The sequence below is a fragment of the Alosa sapidissima genome, chromosome 6 (genome assembly GCF_018492685.1).
Source record: "Alosa sapidissima isolate fAloSap1 chromosome 6, fAloSap1.pri, whole genome shotgun sequence".
Classification (NCBI taxonomy): Eukaryota; Metazoa; Chordata; class Actinopteri; order Clupeiformes; family Clupeidae; genus Alosa; species Alosa sapidissima.
This window is the reverse complement of record NC_055962.1, coordinates 12,304,387-12,325,694: the sequence shown is the minus strand read 5'-3', so window position 1 is coordinate 12,325,694 and position 21,308 is coordinate 12,304,387. Positions and strand designations below refer to the sequence as shown.

The window sequence follows — 21,308 nt, the reverse complement described above, 5'->3', positions numbered from 1 at the left end:
GAGAGAGAGAGAGAGAGAGAGAGAGAGAGAGAGGTCCAGACAAGAGGTAGTTAATTCACGTCAAATAATATTTCTATTAGTCCTGGTTGATGATATTTACTGAACATTTTTTTTCTCCAGGATTACATAAAAGAACAAACATGAAGCTGGATTAATGAGCAGGGCTAGAACATTCACTAGAATAAACACAAACAACTTAATTACTCAGTCAGCCAAATGTTTCAGAGGCATGACTCTTCATAATGAGGCACTCTCACACCTACGTGCAGAGGACAGTCATTGGTCAACCGTCAAGACAAGCAAATCTGCATCAATAAACAAGCCTATCAGCCATGTAGCGGACACTGTTTACTTTGTGCTCCCTTGACCTCTAGGAAGCATGTGAGGTCACCGTTTCTGCTAATCAGAACCAAGAGATGAGGGGAGAGAGAGTGGCCGACAGCAGAAAGCTTTTGTAGCGAGTCCACCACAACAGGGGCATGGCTCTATCAAGGCTCTATCAAGACAACGCTAATAGCAAAAGCCCTCATTACAATGTAACAACAGGACACTGTACTTAAATAAACTTAAAGTGATCAGCCCAATGATAGTCATTGACGTTCACCATGAATTGTGTGTTATGGTTATGTAGGATTGTGCACTATGCATAAATATATTCTATTTATATATACAATAAGCAAACTTGTTGTTACTTATTGTTATATGTATAAACATACATGTTACTTACTGAATAGTGTGTGTATATGGATGACTATGGCCCTAAAAGGACATGTCCTCCAGTGCCAAGTTGAACATTTGACATTCAGCAGTTTAGCCAGCTCTCACAAAAAGCTGGACGATTTCCAGTGCTAAGTGTTCAGAGAGACAGCAGACTTCATCTCAGTTTTACAGAGCTGAACTAAGTGTAGTTGATAAAAGTAGACTTTTTTTTCTGATGTACATTCTTTCGCTCTCGCCACAAAACCCAGAAGGGCTCAGAACAGTGGAAAACGGTGGTCCTCTTGCTCACCGACGCAGATCACATTACAAACACATATCCAGACAGAGAGTGGTGAACCGATCTGTGGTGAAGATGGAATACCATGAGGGAGTGTGAGTGTGTGAGTGGATGTGTGTGTGTGGATGGGTTGGTGTGTTTGTATGTATGTACAGTATGTATGTGTGTGTGTGTGTGTGTGTGTGTGTGTGTGTGTGTGTGTGTGTGTGTACAGTATGTGTGTGAGAGAGAGAGATAACGAAAGAGTTGAGTGTGTCTGTGTCTGTCTGTGTGAGAGTGTGTATGAGTGTGTGTGTGTCTGTGTGTGAGTGTGTGTGTGTGTGTGTGTGAATGAGGGAGTGAGAGTGTGTGTGAGTAAAATGAGTGAGTGACACTGCATACGCTCTCAGCATCTGAATCTGTCAGACACTGTACTAAGCACACTCCACCTTTTTCATTATTCAACATTCTCCTGTCAGCTTTCTTCTTCACACCACCACGGCTTCTGTCTCTGAACTGTGTTCATGCCGGCCTGATTTATTGTGCCTTCAGAAAGCACTCGAGACACCTTTATTGATGATGAGGTACAACAGCTTTGTAAATCAGAGGCCTAATACAATATTAATGTTTAAATGTAATGCCAACTTTGGCAAAGTATCTCAGTGCCATTGCCAAGTCAACCTCCCCCAAGCATAACTGATAGAGCAGCTGGTAATAGCAAGCCTAAGAGAGAGCCATTCATCTTAAGTAATAAATAGCAGAATAATGGGATTTGCGAGTGAACACTTTACAAAAAGGAGTCCAAAAGATATATCTGAAGGCATTTCAAGCTGGATCTTAGATAATGTTTGACGTTGTCTGTCAGCAAACCATATTTCCTGAAAACCCTGTTGTCAACCTCCCCCCCCCCCCCCCCCCCCCCACACACACACACACACACACACACCCATGAACCAGCCATTATTTGTTTGATCTACGTTCCTGGAGCAATAATGCCCCCTGAAAATCCGCCTTTTGTTGAAAGCATCAGCAGAGATTGTCCAAGCAGATGGGCTTTCTCTATGCTACAGCGGTCAGGGCCACAGCTGAAAACTGAGCTTGGGATTCTGGGGCTGAGGGGTTGAAGTATGTGTGTGTGTGTGTGGTGGGGGGTGGGGGGGGGTAAGCTTGTATTGGTGGTGGTGTTTTGGTGTGTGTGTGTGTGGGTGTGTGTGTGTGTGTGTGGGGGGGGGGGGTCATCAATCATGTGTGTCCAACTAAACAAACAGCTGTTCTTTGTCAGCTTTTCCCCCCAAAACTCTCCCAGACACTGAAAACTCCCCATACGTACCACCACAGCACAGCGCAACACACATATAACACACTCCGCTCACCACGGACCCCCAGATGGCCTTGGAGACCCTCCGATTCAGTTAGTATACATCTCAACACTGAGACGAGTGCAACCGCCCTGGCACTAAATCACACAAGTTCAAGGCTGGATTCAGCCCACGGTCTGCTACTAGTCTGGAATAGACTAAACGGACATCCACAGGCTCACTACCTCTGGATTGTTTAAGTCTACCAGATGTCCCTAAAATGACCATGACACAACATAATGCATTCTCTGGGGGACCCTCAATGGCCTTGAAACCCCCCTTCGAGTCAAGTAGCACAGACAGATCACAGACAGCAGAGACAGATGTGGAACCTGAAAAAGGGGTGTGTTTAAAATAGTAAACAAAAGCAAGCGTTCATGAATGTTTTCAAACTGTGTATTTGTTCATGGTGAGTTCACTGTAAACTTTAGCAAATGCATACAAATTATCTGAGGGGGTAGTTCTCAGTGAACAAACATGGATGTTGGACTAAGGGTAACCATCTAACAGCTAAAATATTTTCACACGTTTACACAAAAATATTTTAAATTATATGTTCTCCAGAAATACACAACAGGTTATAATCATCTTATGAACACTCCATGTGCCTCTTCCTACACTGCTGAACTCTCTTCCTACCACACCACTACACCACACCACACCACACCACACCACACCACAAAACACACACACAAACACAAACACAACACACACACACACACACACACACACACACACACACACACACACACACACACACACACACACGTACACACCGTAGAATGGATCTAATCAGATTAAAGATGGCTTTGCTCAGTCGGGTTATCTGGCAATAGATAGTGTGTGAACATGATCTGCCTTTATGGATCGGAAAGGATGAAATGAATCAGGCCCTCTTTCAGGCCAGAGCAGGGCTAAGAATATTCCACAGTGTCACAGTTCATTGTCATCTGGCAATAGACTAGTGAAATACAGTAGGCTATGTGTGCAAACACACCACTTGGCCTCCATTTCATTTGCTGCAACATGTTGACCTATTTCAGCTTTATATCTACATAGCAGAGGGGCATGACGTTATATTGGACATACAGTACCCTCCAGAATTATTGGCACCTCTGCTAAAGTTGACTAAAAACCGGTATAAAAAACAATCTGTTGGTGATTTATTGTAATCTCACAATGAAAAAAATTAGGAAAAATCCAACCTTGAAGGGAAGCTAATTTATTTTGAGAAAAAGGAAAATCTCATAAAGAAATACATGTTTTTAACTAAAACACACTGTACTGTATATGCTGTCCAAGCTTTTGCTGTCACTAGGGTGGATGTTCTCTGCCATCATTTAACTTTAAACACAAACTTTTTATACATGCATCCAGCCATACATTCCACACCTCATTTTTACTCATTTGCTGTTTACATACCACATCATGCCATAACATGTCCTCCCTCTCTGGACCCCATATTGGCCTCTAAGGCCCTCAATTTCAGTCATCATACATCACAACAAGCCAAACGTATCTGTCCAAACACCCTACGTCTGCCTTCATCTATGACCTGTCGCCACCACACACACACACACACACACACACACACACACACACCACACACACACACATACCAAACCACAGCGCAGGGGGAGTCTCATTTCTGTGGTGAAAAAAAGGACACAGGAATAGTTTCTGTGGAGAAAAACATGGGATGAGTTTCAGTGTTGAAAAACAGACAGCGGCATGCTGAGCAGAGCGCGGTTCAGTCGAGGAGCTGACTGAATACAGCCTTTGTGTCTGTCATCGGGTGAGATCATCTCCAAAGCAGTTGGAGCCGCCCCCTTTCTCCGACCAGAACACAGAAACTCCAGCCAGGGATGTCAAACTTGAGGGGCCAACAAAGCCCTTACGCCAGCTTTGAGTAGATACCTGCAATGTGCAGACGAAAGGAAGTCAGAGACAGATAACTGCGTGCGTGTGTGCGTCATCCAGAGGGAGAGCTAGCAGCTAGATAAGGGCAGAGGAAATGATGTCTGCATGTCTGCTTGGGGTTTCTCCACAAAGGACCTCATTATAGCCTTGTTAGAAGAAGAACTTGAAGTGTGTTTACAGCGGTGGGTTGGAATTCTGACTAGGGAGAAACAAAGCAGTGAACTACAGCTGCTGTGTTTGTGTGTGCGTGTGTGTGCGTGTGTGTGCGTGCGTGCGTGTGTGTGTGTGTGTGTGTGTGTGTTTCATCTGCAGCTCATGTATCTGTGTATTTTTGGCAAAGCAGGATTAATGATTGCAAATTGGCCGAAGTTTTGTTCCGCGTTGCAAATTCACACCATACTTATCTAATGGACTGTTAGGGCAGCCTTGGAATGGCAAATCAAAAAATCGTTTAGTGAACAATTTCAGTGTTCAAGATGAGTCACGGCTTGGAACCACAGGCCCACAATTATGTCTGGCATACAGTAGGCGCTGGCAGGAGCGAGCAATGAGCTAGCTCAGATATCGGAGAACTCTGTGACAGATCTGCCTGTGATTCTATTTATTTATTTGATAGGGAGAGAACTCATTGATCAACAGACTAACCACTGTGAATGTGCCAGTTTGAGCTGATTGGGCTATTTTCATCTGTCAGTCCGAGCCGAAGAGGCCTAGACCTGGAATAAAACTAAAATGACCTCGTCATCACTTGTGACCTGTGGGTGATCTGGTCCATAGCCAGTCAGTTGTGTAAGTGAAGTGATATGATATATGTGTCTCCTGGAGATGAGGTAGGCTTGTTGAGTAGTTTCCCAGGCAGTGGTGCGATCGCCAGATGTGAGCCAGATCCAGGCCAGGTCTGTGCCAGAGCCTGATGACTGTCTGGGAAAGAGCTTACATGGCCTCCTTCATGTCAAGGAGACCCATAAATCTTTTATTCAGAGGACATGGCATATGCCAGACTAGGGCCAGACCTGGGCCTAATCTCAACCAGACCTAAACCAGATCCACCTGAGCTGAGCATGTGCTGCTGCCTGTCTGGGAAAAACATTCCCAGTGCCTCTCAGTCATCTCCAGGGACCTCACTGATCACTTGCTAAGAAAGGAAAAGGTCACAAGGTCATTCCCTTCCTCTCTATGCCTGGCTTCCTGTCCGCAGGGTCAAGATGTGGCTGCAGTGGACCCGTGGTGCCCTGATCTGTGCCCTCCTGCTGACGTCCGTCCGCGCTCAGAGCGGTGACGCCGAGTGGGGGTCAGGGGTCGAGGAGGAGAGGCCAAAGCTGGTGTTCACCAGCAACACCACCGCGAAACCCGCGACCTCACGGGAAGTCGGCGACGACCCTGTCCGGAGTGGCAGTGACGCCGGCTGGCCTCCCCCATTTTTCGAGGCCTTCGTGCTGGACGAGGAGGAGGGAAAGCTCGCCGAGGACGCGTGCACGGTGAACTTCCACACCAGCGCGGTGTGGGCGCGGCAGATGAAGGCCTACCGTGACGAGGTGGCCTACCTGAAGGCCATCCAGCATGGCAACCAGGCGGTGGTGGAGAACCTGGTGCAGTACGTGGGCGCCGAGATGGGCGAGCAGCGCTACCAGGACGTCATCGAGGAGAACATCGGCGGCATCCGCGAGGACCACAGCAGCTGCAGCGGCGTAGTGGACAAGACCGCAGAGGAGCTGCGCACGCAGCTGGAGGGGGAAAGCCAGGAGGCACTGGCCGGCATTCAGAAGTGAGTCTTACCACAAGGCAATGGAGTTTGTATGGAGAAGCTGTATTCTTTTTTTTTTGTCTTTATTAGATAAGGGTATTGATAACAGGATATATAGAGGAGATAGAGAAAGAGAGAGAGAAAGAAGAGAGAGAAGAGAGGGAAGAGAGAGAGAGATGTGTAGTGGGTTCCTGGATCCCTGTGTAGCACAGGAGTGGTACAGCTCCCCCCTTGTTTGCCATTTTAAGGTATATTTGTTTAGGACCTAAACAATCTATAGGTACACTTTAGGTATTTACTTTTTATAATATCACATTTCGAACTGTATTCATAATTATTAATGATGAAAAGGGCGTATTAATCTATGTCAAAAAACAAAAGGGAAGTGTATCATTGCAGGGGTAACTTTATCTGCTACAGCCATAGGTTATTGTTTGGTTTTATTTGTGAGAACGGATAACTCTGTATAGTGGATGATAAGTATAAGTATAGATACTCTTTTGATCTAGTGAGGGAAATTTGTTCTCTGCATTCATCCGTGAATTATTGAAACACACAGTGAGGTGAAGCACACACTAACCCAGAGCAATGAGCCGCCTGCTACAGTGGGGCTTGGGGAGCAGTGAGGGGTTAGGTGCCTTGCACTTCAGCCGTGGATGTGGCCATGGGAGAGCAGTGCTCAACCACTTCCCCCACCCACATTTTTCCTACTGGTCGGGGATCGAACCAGTAACCCCTCGGTTTCAAGCCTGAAGCCCTAACCAGCAGGCCACAGCTGCCCTCTGACAGTTACTAGACCTATTTTGGGGGTGGGGCTTATGATTCAGTAGGATTAAGATGATATTATGAGATGAGATGATCATTTTTTTTCCAGAAAAAGGAAATACTCTTGAAAAGATTAATACCTAAACCCAAGAACCAATAGAAAACAGTAAACATGACGAAACAGTATAGTCAAATGCACTGTTATTTTAATTAAGATAAGCTTTAGTTTAATGTCTTCATTTGCTGACTTTTACAGCCGGATCATAATGGAAACAGTAACTATATGAACCATTTCTTTAAATAGTGTAATAAACTGTATTAGAAATGGAACAGGTCTCTACAGGTCTCCCCGCCAGATTCCCCATTCAGCTTTTACAGCAAACCTAACTGCTTACAAAATGAATGAAATGTGATTGGGTAATAGGGGGAGGGGGGAAGGGGGGTCTCCACAATATCAGTCATGAATTAAGTTCTAAATTAAACAGGCCATGCGGCATTTGGCATCTTTATTTATTCAGCAAGTAGACTGACATAGCATGAGAATATTTATCCAGTGGAGAACGCAAACATGCTTAATTGTGTTTGGGTCATCTACAATTTAAATACCATTTTATAAATGCGTGGTTTGTGGAAAAGTTGGTCCCCTTTGATAAAGGATTGTTTCAGTATGTGAATAAATGTGTGCCTCTAAAGCAATTGTTACAAATTTGCCATGACTCCCTTGGGAGCCTGGAGTTTTCCATTACCCACGTGGTCGATGGCGTGGTGTGTGTGTGTGTGTGTGTGTGTGTGTGTGTGTGTGTGTGTGGGAGGGGGCGGGGGGAATGGGGGGGTTGCACAGTGCCCCTTGTAGGCCCCTAATTTAAAAAGAGCACTTGGTGGTGTCAAGCTCACTCTCTTCCTCCTCCTCCTCCTCCTCCTCTTGCTCTTTCTCTTTCTGTCTCTCTTTCTTTCTCTTCACCCACTTCTCTGTTCTTGCCGTCTCTGATGTCGCGTCTGCTTCGTGTCTCCCCCTGACCATCTGACAGAATCAAAGAGGAGTCCTTGGCCTTTGAAGACATGCTGCGCGCTGCGTCGGACATAGCCGGGCGGCTGGAGAGCACCTCCAAGGCCCTGCACGCCTCCCTCACCCAGCAGCTGAGGAAGAGCCTCCAACCCCCCCGCCACTGATACCCACACACAGAGAGGGATGCTCTGCTACTGATCCGTTCGCCAGGGATGGGTGCCCATGTGGCACAAATAGCGGCAATATAAAAAGACCTCCACACACACACATACTGTACAGACACACACACACATGCCTCTAATCCCTTTCTTATGTTACTAGAAAATACTATCTCTGCGGTTTCCTTGGACATGTAAGACATTAGAAATGTTGCTGTGTTATATTCTCTATGGCGATGGCTGGCGCATAAGTAAGTAGTGGTTTAGGCATCTCTCCAGTTTCAGTTGACGGAGCACTGGTGGAGGGGAAAACCAAAAGGAAAAAGAAACAACTGCCATTTCTTTTTTTCTCATTTCAAACACTTAATCATATCGTGAATCAACCCCCAAAAATCACACAAAGCATTGAACTCAGTGAGTTTTCCTTTCACTCTCTGTTCAGATTACATTTAGAGGAAGGCCTGGAATTGTCAGAGTTCTGTGAAGCTTATCTTGGCAGTCCTACTTTACGGCAGCACTGTAATTGTTGAGGTCTGCTCTGGTACAAGGGCGCACATGGAGATCAGACTGACAGAAGAAGCTAGTTCAGAGTACAGTCAGTGTACCGTGTGTGTATGTGTGTGTGTGTGTGTGTGTGTGTGTGTGTGTGTGTGTGTGTGTGTGTGTCTGTGTGTGTGTGTGTGTGTGTATGTGTGTGTGTGTGAGTGAGTGAGTGAGTGAGTGAGTGAGTGAAAGAGAGAGAGAGAGAGTGTGTGTGTGTGACAGAGAGCTCTGGTGAAAGGGTGCACATGGAGATTAGACAGAAAGAGGGGGCTGGTGTACACAGACAGAAAGTGGAACCAGTGAATAACAGACTCCAGAGTGCTAATAAAAAATGCCTGCTTGTGTGTGTGTGTGTGTGTGTGTGTGTGTGTGTGTGTGTGCAGGGGCGCCTACGGGAATTAATGCTATGGTACGCACACCCATCACCCCCCCCCCCCCCCCGAAAAAAAAAAACGTTCATGCGTGGACAGTATTTTTCCTTTAGGTTCGTACATACATAGCATAACAACATCCACATGCAATAATGCAACAACAGCGTCTACAATTACCTATTCATTTGGGCAACTTTATACATCCCTATACAGGCTAAAGCTACCTTTAGTTGTGTTATAGCTACTGTAACGTCTGGCTTTAAACAGCTGTAATGCAGTCGTTCTGACAAGCACACCAATTGCTTAGCCAACCTTGTTCTTGCCCATCTTGAATAGCTCCTTTAGCTTCGCTGCCTCCATCCTTTCTGTTTTCGTTGTTTAAACTTGTGATATCCATGATGAGTATTGAGTTAGTGAATTAGCTCAACATTGTGTGCTGATAACCATATAGAAAGCCGAGTAAAAGAAAACAAGTAGCCTATGCGTGCCTGCGTGCGTATTCTCTCCTGCTCATGTGCGCGCGTTAATTTTGATAAGTGTTCACTAACTTTACTTAATAGAAAATTGTAAATAGCCTGATGGCATGCAACTAATGGGATACTGTGCATAGTTGGAAAGGTATGGTAGGCCAATATGGTGTGAATATACACACACACAAGGTAAATTTTCTCTCGTTGTTGAGTGATGGTACGCACAGTGCGTACGGACGTACACCTGCAGGCGCGCCTGTGTGTGTGTACATGCAATGTGTGTATTCACATATGTGTTTGTATAATACAACAGTTGTTTAAAGGACAGAGATCACATGACAAGAGTATGGGCTTTGGGTGTGCATAAGTGATGCCCTGTACAAAGACTTGGGGGGTAATCAGTTATGAGAAAACACACTACATATTGACTGGTGGCCAGTCTACTGGGGGATGCTGAAAAGGGACTGAAGCATATAAAAAAGTGACGAGAATATTAAAATATATACATTAAAGTTCATGCTTTTAATGTGTTCTCTCTCTCTCCCTCTCTCTCTCTGTGTGTGTGCATGTGTGCATGATCCAATTAATATTCTCTTTTTATGGAAATCATATTCCACTCATCATTTCAGGGTAACATTTATTCAGCTATTCTGCCCTCTACCTGCTCTACGTTGTAATAGCACATAAACTAAATCAAATGAACTCTTTCCATCTTTCTATACTTCAATAGTGTGAGTGGCACACAATGCTAGACAGTATTTTGTAAATATATATAGTGTTGTTGTAAGCAAACAAGATCGTCGTGAATATTTACATAATCAGTAACAATAGCTGCACCTATACAAAAATATTTTAAATGCGTTCCTGGATCCCTCTCACATAATCTTTTATGCTACTGATACTGGCATTTGCAGTGGCCGGCGGGGGAACTTATGTCTGTGTGTGATTGGAAAACGCATTATCAAGTCCCACCTCTACATCTTGACTTCAGTGGCCAGTCGGTGTGCGCGCGTAAACGGAGAACAGTCGGTAAGGGGACTCCACACAGTGCGCGTCGTCGGCGTCACTCAGCCAGAAATGAACTTCAGCGCAGTCTGACCTGTCCTGCACATCTCTTCAATCAGTGCAATCTGAGCCGCTGAAATTGCCATGGATGCTACTGGGTGTTTTCTTAACCTCGGTCAAATAATTCAGGCTTTTAGACTTGGCTCTCTGGGGATCTTTTGAGCCGAAGTGATGCGATTTGGTTTCAGGACGATGCGCACCACAAGTCTGGACTACACCAACGATTTTGTTTTCATTTAGATATATTATAATGAGTAGTCTTGTATGGACTCAACAAGTGAACTTCGGATATGTTTTTTGTATTTTAGCAGTGTAGGAACCCCTTTTAACGAGTCTGAGAATTCTTTGCTAACTCTGTCTGTTGTTGGAAATACATTTGATCCCTGACTTCCTATTCTCGGAAGGTGCGTAATTATCTCAAACTTCAATCAGGAGGTGGTGGAAATAGCACTGGCGCGTGACTCTCATAGAGCGTTTTCGAAGTCTTCGACAGGTGGTCGTATTGCTCTCAGATTATAGTAATACGTATTAATATATTAATATATATTCAGTATTAATATAAAAGAAACGTGTAAAGAAAGGAACTATGTAACGTCATGATGTGTATCATCAATGACAAAGATGGTGGCCATAAACGGCACAATCAAATCTCCCTTACAGCGATGTTTTGCGCACTCTGTAGTTCTGCAAACATGTCATGAGAACGTGGAACATACGGTAATTAAATCAACTCCTCAAGGCTGGCACGACTTGTTCTCCGGGAAAAGAGAATGGAGCGCGTCCAATGCTACCTGTTCTCGGTGAGGACAACTCTACTCTGCTTACTCCTCTACGAGACAAGTAAGTTTATACTTTAGTAGCACGCCTTGTGCAAATAATTAGTAAGTTACCAGTTTTCAGCATTTTCTGCATTCAGTTCTAGCTATTTATGCCATCACATATCTGTGCTTCGCGCGAACTGCCTGTGGAAACGTACAATCAAAGTTATACAAGTGATAAAACATTCATCACTGGCGTTTTCTAATTTATTACGTCCATTCACTGTTATCATGGTGACCATCAGAGTGTGTCGGTAGTTTGGGTTGTGTTGATGCAGTAGCCCACACGGGCAGGTGCCTATGGGTGCCGCAGGTGCACAAACTGTCAGTAATGGCTGACTCATGAGGTCCTCGCATTACTCTCCCCACTTCCCCTCTCAAGATGCGAGTCCTCCAGCAAATCCCCATTCTCTTGTACTCCATTCTTTTTCATCATTAGATTTCACCCAGTCATCATTTCTGCCGGCAGCAGTTGAAGTCGTGTAGGGGGCAAAGAAGGCAGCTGCTCTGGACATCAGTGAGAAAATGAACCCAATCCTTACTAACAGTTTGGCCAGGGCAGGTGCTCATGTGATCGAGGCCGTTATACCTCCCTAGCAGATGCAGCCTCGAGCTTTGGCACGGCATCACGGGTACGAGCGCAAGGGATCTCATCCGAGACGTCGATGGTTCGAGACGCACGAGTGTCGGAGCGACTCACATCTCTCCTGGAGCGTGCCTTTGATCTGACCATCTTGAAAGCTCTCTTGTCAAGGCCCTCCACCTGCTCGGCACTGGTCCTTCACAGCCCGGGGAACAGATGCCGACCCGCACTTGAAGTGCGCGAATAATCGAGACGCTGTTTAATATGTCATGGCCAACTCGTGATGCGCTCTGAATTATACATCACCTCAATTTTCTCGTCGTTTCTGTTGTCTCATTCAACCAAGCCGAAGTTATTAGTCAAAACTTCATACTGCTGAGCAGGCTAGCTTTACAGACCAAGTGTGTCCAGAATATAATTGATTTAGTATTTATTCATAAAGCAATAACGCCGGTGGAAGGTGCATGTCTTTTCTCAAAGACTCGAATCATAGATAAAGGGCTGAGAAAGAAATTGGTAAAAAAAGGAAATTGGTAAAAAAAAAAATACAAATATTAATGAATATAAAATATACCTTGAATTTCCTCTTGGGGATCAATAAAGTATCTATCTATCTATCTATCTATCTATCTATCTATCTATCTATCTATCTACTAAAATATGAGACATAAATAAGTTAATATGAGGCAGGTTATTTAAGCCACCACCACTTTTCAGCTTGGACAATTCCTTTGCCCGGAAATGTATCTTCAAACTACAAAGCAACTCACACCACTTTAGTGTGAGTCATGGCAGCTTGACCATAGAGTGTGCAACAATGAAAATGTGAATCCCTGCGGGATCTGAGCTGGAGACGCAGCAAATCCCACCACTTGTGTCCCTACTAAGACTCATCTGGTGGATTGCCCAGTGGGAGCTTTCTGTGGACAAATGCATCCTGCAGGGTTGAAGTGCATTAACTCAGTTGATTTCCAAAACGTGTCTTCTGCCTGGTAACCTTTTGGTGGAAGGGCATTTTTGGGGTTGAATGATATTTACTCCCAAATTTAATATAGGCCTAGAAATCAAGTATGTGAGAGTGATATAGAGAGCTTGGCATCTTAATTAGGGGAGTTTGGACGTGCATGGGCCCAATGACTGGTACATAGGCTGAGTGATTTAGCCTGATTAATGACCAGGCAGTAATTCCTAAGAGCACAGTGCGTAACACTCTTTGACAGGCCAGAGTGCTGTTGGATGTCTGTCTTCCTCACCAGGCATCAGGTCAGTCTGATGGTTTGTTATATGTTCTCAGAATCCATTTCTCTAATCTCTTTAATCCCCCCAAATGTCCCATTGCAGTTAAAACTTATATTATACAGGCAAACATTTCCACATTTAAAGTGTGCACAAGTCTTAAGTGCTAACTCACTAGTGATTATGGCCCATGGTCTATTTAACCTATTTAACACCTTGACAGTCTGCAGTAAAGGGTGACTACAAATGCACTGAGAGCTTTTTCAACGAGCCCCAGAGGGAGAAATTTCAAAAACACTGCTTTAGTACCGCCCCCCCCCCCCTCCACACACACACACACTCACACTCGCACACCACCACACACACACACACACACACATTGCATACACCATTCTCCTACAGTATCTGTATTTTACTCCTCAGATACAGTTGCTGCTCAGCAGAGCTAAAGAGTAGAATAGTATCATCTTGTGGTAAATGTCATGATAGCATTGCTTATAGTTGCTAATGTTCCCACCCCTTCGCCTTCAGTTTGATTCTTCATTAAGGGATGCAGGGTTAGGATGCAGGGATCTGTGTATAAAAAGGTCCTGTGTGTATGTTTGTGTGCGTGCATGTATGTGTGTCGAGATGATGTGAATTTATACAACACATGATGAATAGCTAAACAGTGATCAGTAGACAACAGTGGTAGAAAGTGTAAGTTATAAGCTATAATTAACATAGTTTCAACAAATCAAGTTAGTAATGGATAAAAGAAAAATTGCTGAGTTATGAAACAGAGATTGTTGCTTCTACTTCCAGCTTTTATAGGATGGACGTATGAGAAGACCCACTCACATGCAGAGGACGACCTCTTCAAGAAGCTCTTCATAGGCTACAACAAGTGGTCCAGACCCGTGCCCAACACGTCTGACGTGGTCATCGTCAAGTTCGGCCTCTCCATAGCCCAGCTCATCGACGTGGTGAGTGCATCCTCACAGAAGTAGCACCAACACACTGATCAACATATCAGAGAATTACAATCCAGCACACAATTTACAAAAAACTATAAACTGCTACTCCTCAATACATACATTTGCAAACACTGACCTCTATCTATCACTGTCTGTGCTAAGTCTGATGTCTATGTTTGCTTTGTGTTGTATGTAAATATGATGTGTGATGTGCCCTGTCCCTGTTACTTGTTATATGTGTTGCAGAACAGGAACCTGCTGGAAATATTTTTTTTACTGAGTCAGGCCCGTTTTAAACTGTAACTTTGTTACTTTTAATACTTTCCTGTATAATAAATATGAAATGAAAATGAAATGAAAAATGCAAAGGCATACTGTGTCATCACAGGTGCAGATGGTTCCAAGTAGGGCTGTGCAATTACTGACTTTAAAGTGCACAGTATTCAAGGACACTTGGCATTAAATGTGGCTCTCTATGAAAGATCCAACATTTCTGACTGAAGACTGAAATTTCCCCAACCAGCTGATGAATGTGTTGTGGCCTGATGTTGTTTGTGCATGTATGATGTGTTAAGCTGATGAATGTGTTGTGGCCTGATGTTGTTTGTGCATGTATGATGTGTTAAGCTGATGAATGTGTTGTGGCCTGATGTTGTTTGTGCATGTATGATGTGTTAAGCTGATGAATGTGTTGTGGCCTGATGTTGTTTGTGCATGTATGATGTGTTACGCCTCAGGCGAAGGCAAAAGAGAGTTGTCAACCGGATTAGCGGGTAGTTTTAGTGGCCGACAGATACTCCCACAGACTCACCAACAACTTCTTCCGCTCGCAGCCTTTCTGAGCTTAGTCGACTGCTTTCTCATGGATGACCGTGGCACAGACGCTGAGCTTACAAGTATGCTAGAACCAGACGAGATAACCGCCGCTGTCTGCATCACAGCCTACAGTAGCGCTGTTAGAATTCAGCTGGTCTGCAGGATAAAGATGCCAAAGGGGTACACAACTAAATTGAAGTTGCACAAAATTGGCTCGGGAGAGACATAAAACTTTCTTCTATACCAAACACTTGATTGCCTTGAAAGACTTTGCGAACGTGAACCTCTTTTCTTCCTTTGTGTAATTATTATTAGACCTGTGAAGTCTCATGCTTTTGGACTCAGATGTGAGACACACCAATGAAGTTTAATTTCACTGATCAGAAGCCAAATCTGAAACAACCACAGCAAGGGATTTTTAATCAGAAGGGTTGACGCCAAATGTTGACATTTCAGAGCTCCAGGAGAAGGCCTGTATGTGAGCATTTTGAGGGGCAAAAAGTGAAAGTGTGTCCGTATCACTTGCTAGTGTTTTTGGTGCCATTTGAGTTTAAGACAAAAGAAACCTATAAATCAATGAAAAACAATACACACCTCCAGATAAGCCTGACTTACCCCCCCCCCCCCCCCCCCCCCCACACACACACACACACACACACACACTTCCCGTGCTTCAAGCAAACACATCAGGAGTTTCCTTCAAAACCATCAAGGATATTACAGTTTCGATGCTTACGCTGCTTGAGGAGCTGCAGTGACCCTTGGTGAAGCGGAGAGCACTCTCCTGGACGGTGCCCAGCGTCCTGACTCATCTCATCCATCCTCTCTTCCATCTTCTTGCTCACTGTCTTACGAGCCGACTCACACTGCACTGTGCCAAACTAAAAACCTTTTTGTCTTTGCTGGTGGAGGTGCACAGGGGGGGGGGTTTCTGTCGTTTCAGCATCATATCGCACTGTGTGTGTGTGTGTGTGTGTGTGTGGTTTGACAAATAACCTGTTACAGTAAACAGCAATTTGTAAGCTCACCAAATCACTTTCTTTCTTTCTTTCTTTCTTTCTTTTTTTCTGTATTTCTTCTCCTCTGCAGGACGAGAAGAACCAAATGATGACCACAAATGTGTGGCTAAAACAGGTGAGCCAGTCCTTCCCATGAGAGAACACACTTTGATTTCACATGCTAAATGGTAAATGGACAGATAAAGCACTTTTCTACTAAACAGAGCACTCAAAGCGCTTTACATGGCAATGCCTCACATTCACCCATTCTCACTCACACTCACACTTATTAACTCACACTAATGGCAGAGGCTGCGATGTGAGGCGTCTACCTGCACATCAGGAGCAGTTTAGGGTTCAGCGTCTTGCTCAATAACACTTCGACAAGGTCAGGAGGAATCTCCCTTCAGCTGCCAAACAACCACCCTCTTTTGCTTCTAGACATTTTATGCAAAAAAAAGATGATCACTTACCTGGTACATTTGTATTGCACTGATCGTAGGTTCAAATGCTAGACATTATTTTACATTTGTCCTGTTGTGTTCATACAGGAGTGGAATGATTACAAATTGAGATGGAAACCATCCGATTACGACAACGTCACGTCCATCAGAGTGCCTTCAGAGCTCATCTGGGTACCTGACATTGTTCTGTACAACAAGTGAGTGGCTTTAAAATATTACTCAATACTGTTTGCATGATATCTCTTATCCATGTTAAGGGATTTTGACTGCAGTTGTTTCGTGTGCAGGTTCACAGTTGTCCTCCACCTCAGTACAATCTTTCATTTATTCCTCCACAAACTCGGAAATACTTTTAAAAAAAAACATTGGAAGGGACGATTGTACAGATCTGTACAAATCTGGTTGAGGAAAGAGTTGGTGCATCACCTGTGACGATGCTCAGAGGAAGAGCTTTTAGAACACAGAACTAAACCACTACCTATAATATGGTTCCATCTTGTGTTCACTGCTGGAACTTGCATTATTGTACTGTGGCTATCCAGCGTGTGTACATTTTGGATATAACATACACAATGTGTTGTGTGTGTTGTCATGACATGACCATGGCTTAAGATGATTGATTGAAGCTAATAGTTGCATACGGTAGTTCCTCATCATTTTTCTAGGTTTTGTAAACCTTTTCAAAAAGTAATTTTGATTTCTTTTTACTGTACACATGTTGAACTTTTGAAATGGCTGGTGGATATTAATTAAAATGTTCTTTTTCCAGGAGCTTGAGATATGGATGTCTTCCTGTTTTTTTGAAACATCTAATTAATAAAACTGCTCTTAGTCCTGCGTGATTAATTGCGATAAGCGTTCCCTACTTATTATCATTAAATGCTGTCAGGCTTTAATTAGTTCTGCAAAGCTAGTTCAGATGAGAGGTCTAATGATTGTGATGGATTTTTCGGTAGACTCTAGGGGACTGCGTTCAGTCACTGGTATTAAAATCGGCTACGGGAGACAGATTTAGGTGATAAAGACCTGTCATCATTGCTTTAGCTAACATTATGCTCTCTGCCCAGGCAATGACAGATGGGATTAGTGAGAAAGTGGTATACACTGTGTGTGTTCATGGATGAGTTTTCAGGGAGATTGGGATCTGGTTCTCATTAGTTTTCACTTTAACACTGTATCGGATTTTTTTTAAAGTGAAATGTCTCCAGAAGTTTGGTGACTCCTTCCTCAGAACTAACTTCATGGAAAGCATTGGTCCATGAAGACTAAAGAGTTAATATTCTTTTTTTGAATATGAGCCATTTAATGTTTCATAATTTAATGTTTAATTAATGTGTCATAGTTTATTTGACTGTTTTCACTGACAGATCTAAAATAAATTAAAAAAAATTTCCCAGATTGTAGACAATAGATCTTAAATAATTCAAGCTCCCCAAGGTACAATGGTTTATTTACATTATAACATTGTTTTCTTTTAAGAGTTTATTTCTGAGGACAGCCTGACAGGCTAATTGATCCTTTATGTCTTCTCTGACTCCTTATTTAGGGCTATTTTCTCAAAACAGTCAATAATGTCACAATTGTGGAATGTGAATTATATATTATATATATATATATATATATATATATATATATATATATATATATATATATATATATATATATATATATAATATATAATATAATATATATAATATATATAACCACTACCTTCACTCAGGGGAGTGGGACAAGGTAGCATCTGACATCTGACCCCTTGGGGGGGTCAAATTTGTCAGATGTTTCAAAAGCCTGATAAACGCATCGCTCTCATCTGTCCCCTGCAGTGCTGACGGCGAGTTTGCTGTGACCCACATGACCAAAGCTCACCTGTTCTACACGGGCCAGGTGCGCTGGGTGCCCCCAGCCATCTACAAGAGCTCCTGCAGCATCGACGTCACCTTCTTCCCCTTCGACCAGCAGAGCTGCAAGATGAAGTTCGGCTCGTGGACCTACGACAAGGCCAAGATCGACCTGGAGCGCATCGAGAACACGGTGGACCTGAAGGACTACTGGGAGAGCGGCGAGTGGGCCATCATAAACGCCGTTGGCACGTACAACACCAAGAAGTACGACTGCTGCCACGAGATCTACGTGGACATCACATACTACTTCATCATCCGCCGGCTGCCGCTGTTCTACACCATCAACCTGATCATCCCGTGCCTGCTCATCTCCTGCCTGACCGTGCTGGTGTTCTACCTGCCGTCCGACTGCGGCGAGAAGATTACGCTGTGCATCTCCGTGCTGCTCTCGCTGACCGTCTTCCTGCTGCTCATCACCGAGATCATCCCGTCCACGTCGCTGGTGATCCCGCTCATCGGCGAGTACCTGCTCTTCACCATGATCTTCGTCACGCTCTCCATCGTCATCACCGTGTTCGTGCTCAACGTGCACCACCGCTCGCCGGGCACGCACAAGATGCCCCACTGGGTGCACGCCGTCTTCCTGGACCTCATCCCGCGCTGGCTCTTCATGCAGCGGCCCGCGCCGGACGGGCGTCGGCGGCGCCGCCTCCTGCTGCTGCGGCAACACCAGCGCCACCAATGCCACCAGCAGCAGCACCACACCCACGACGACGGCGACGACCTCCACCACCATCACCATAGCAACTGGCATCACCAGCAGCATCAGCAACATCAGCATCAGCCGCAGCACCTTCAACAGACCCATGCCCGGCACGGACTGAGGCTGCCCGGCTTACCGTCGGCCATGGCCGCCGCCGCCGGCCCCCACCTGAGTACCTCGTCCACCTGGGGAGGGAGAGTGGGCGACGATTCGCACAGGCACTGCTACTACGAGGACCTGGAGCTGGGCACACTCTCCACGGCCTTCTCCCTCTCCTTCCGACCGCAGTCACCTCGGCCCCCGGGCTCCACGCCGCCGCCCATGCCCAAACACAACAACCCCCACCCGGGCCGGATGGACGTGGGGGTGGGGTTGGTGGGCAGACAGCAGGGCCAGGGGCAGGTCAGGGGGAACAGCACTACCTCCACTCAGCGGCCTGACAAAGGGGACAAGGCAGCATCGGAGGCCAGCGGAGGGTTCCTGCTGTCCCCCAGCGTGCAGCGGGCACTGGAGGGGGTCCACTACATCGCTGACCACCTGAGAGCAGAGGACGCCGACTTCAGTGTAAGTGGTTTGACCAAACAGAGAGGACAGGTTCATAGTTGGCTTTCTTCAGGAAAGAGGAAATATGACAAATGTAATAAGACATCTTGATTTCTTATTTGATCTAATTATTTGATTTAATTTTGATTTGACATGAGCAGCATACTTGCGGCAATACAAGAACTAAAAGCCATGTCAGGGATAAAACGATAAAGTCAGATACTTATTTCCCTGTTGTTAAAAGGCAACAGTGTCGTCAGCACTGAGGTGTTAGCAATTCTATGGGGTTGTGGTAAGAACAATAGGCAGAATTACGCAACTTGATGGTTAAACTGTTGTGGAGCAGTTCTTTGACCCTTGAGCTTGAGCTTTGAAACCTGTTGTACTATTTATTTCTTTGATGGCTAGGCATAGTTTGTTCCACTCCATTACCCCAGAATGGATAAAAGAGGACTTGCCTATCATAGCCCTGTGGTGGTTGAGGCTAAGGTCAATTGAGGGTTTAAAATAATCTTCAAAATAGACTCAATAGTTTGAGATGTTTGGCCTGGCCGTCACTGCAGTTCTTCAGATTAATTCCTCCTTATATGTGTTCCTATAATTAAGGCCTAGAACAACCCGTGCAAGCTTGTTTTGGGCTACCTGCCATTTTTGCACAATGAACTTGTTCAGTCCTCAGGACCACAAATCGATGGCATATTCAAAATGCCATTAAATTAGGGGCTACATTGTTTTTAGACGTGTCCTGTTAAGGAGGCTTGATTTACGGTGTATGGATCTTGTTCTAGTGTTGACATTGTCCAAGACTTTTAGTGCCAAAGAGGTGCCCTCTAATTAGTCCCCTAATCTAAACAACGCCCAAGGTAGTTTAATTTGCCCTCCATTTTTAAGCCTATTTGCTTATCCAAATAAGACTGACTCTGTTTTACTTAGATGTCATGAAAGTCTGTTTTCTGATAACTAGGTTTTAATTCTCATTAAGTAGTCTGTTAAAATATACTGTATTTTATTCCTTTAGTCAGTCAAATCCTTTAACTACTCAGAGTTTGAAAGGTCTTATGGAGCAGCATTATTGTTGTCATGTGAGAGATTGTTTGAGATGGTAGCATTTTAATTATAAGACAAAACTCAATTAATTGTAGGCTAGTGTATTTAACTTTCTTATTGCTGAGTATCTAATGTTTTGCTAACAAAAGCAAAAACCTTATTTTCAGAAAACTAGTTCATCGTATTGGCAAACATAGGCTAGACACTGAATAAAGTCAATGAAGTAATTTGTTTTGTTCATTCTAAGGAAGAGTTGCACAGTAGGCTACTCACTGTTCATTTGTACTCATATCACATATCACCCTCTTATCTTTGCACAGGTGAAAGAAGACTGGAAGTATGTTGCCATGGTGATCGACAGAATCTTCCTGTGGATGTTTATTATTGTGTGCTTGCTTGGAACAATTGGACTGTTCTTACCACCCTGGCTTGCGGGCATGATCTAAGACAGGGGGCGCTGGACCAAAAACTTCAGGGATGTACAATCTTTTCTCAAGATGATGGGCATCCAAATGGCCCAATCACATGAAGAGGATATGCTTCTTATACTGATTGAAGTGCATGTTTCAAATGAGGAGGACCATAGAATTAGAAGGATGCTCTATCTGAAGGACCCATAGAACATGGCTGATCTTCTCTATGGCCAGTTAGTATTTTGAGATTTTGTGCTATTTTGGTACAGAGCCCTGTTTGCAGTGTCTTCATCCCTGAACTGAATTGAACTGAAAGTTATTGTTGAACAAGTTTGTGCTATCAAATAAAAAAGACTTTAAAACGTACTCTGCTGTTCCACCCGATGGGTTTGTGAAAAAGAAATGGGCTGTTATCAGCCTCTGCCTCCCCCCCCTCTCCTTCACTTACTCA

The 21,308-nt window shown here is 44.4% G+C and overlaps 2 protein-coding genes across 3 annotated transcripts in view; both read left to right on the top strand.

Annotated features, from left to right (window-relative positions):
- si:ch211-142k18.1 overlaps nt 1-9,291 on the top strand; it is a 10,971-nt gene extending 1,680 nt beyond the window's left edge. The window contains exons 1-3 of one of the 2 annotated variants that reach the window (XM_042095061.1): nt 4,216-4,436; nt 5,453-6,019; nt 7,792-9,291. In XM_042095061.1, the coding sequence (XP_041950995.1) occupies nt 4,360-4,436; nt 5,453-6,019; nt 7,792-7,933 (786 nt within the window). In that variant the 5' untranslated portion in view covers nt 4,216-4,359 and the 3' untranslated portion in view covers nt 7,934-9,291. Of the gene's footprint in view, nt 1-4,215; nt 4,437-5,452; nt 6,020-7,791 lie in introns of those variants that run through there. The other variant, XM_042095062.1, reaches the window with a different exon arrangement.
- A 220-nt stretch (nt 9,292-9,511) lies between these two features.
- On the top strand, nt 9,512-21,223 carry chrna2b (cholinergic receptor, nicotinic, alpha 2b (neuronal)). Its single transcript, XM_042095060.1, has 6 exons — nt 9,512-11,216; nt 13,818-13,978; nt 15,875-15,919; nt 16,335-16,444; nt 18,074-19,418; nt 20,765-21,223. The coding sequence occupies exons 1-6, from the start codon at nt 11,147-11,149 to the stop codon at nt 20,888-20,890; spliced, it is 1,857 nt and encodes a 618-aa protein (XP_041950994.1). The 5' UTR covers nt 9,512-11,146; the 3' UTR covers nt 20,891-21,223.
- The last annotated feature ends 85 nt before the right edge of the window (nt 21,224-21,308 follow it).

Coding starts and splice junctions, on each gene's coding strand:
- chrna2b (XM_042095060.1), top strand. CDS start 11,147: ATGGAGCGCGTCCAATGCTACCTGTTCTCGGTGAGGACAACTCTACTC. Junction 13,979..15,874: donor TAGCCCAGCTCATCGACGTG/GTGAGTGCATCC, acceptor TCTCCTCTGCAG/GACGAGAAGAACCAAATGAT. Junction 16,445..18,073: donor GACATTGTTCTGTACAACAA/GTGAGTGGCTTT, acceptor TGTCCCCTGCAG/TGCTGACGGCGAGTTTGCTG.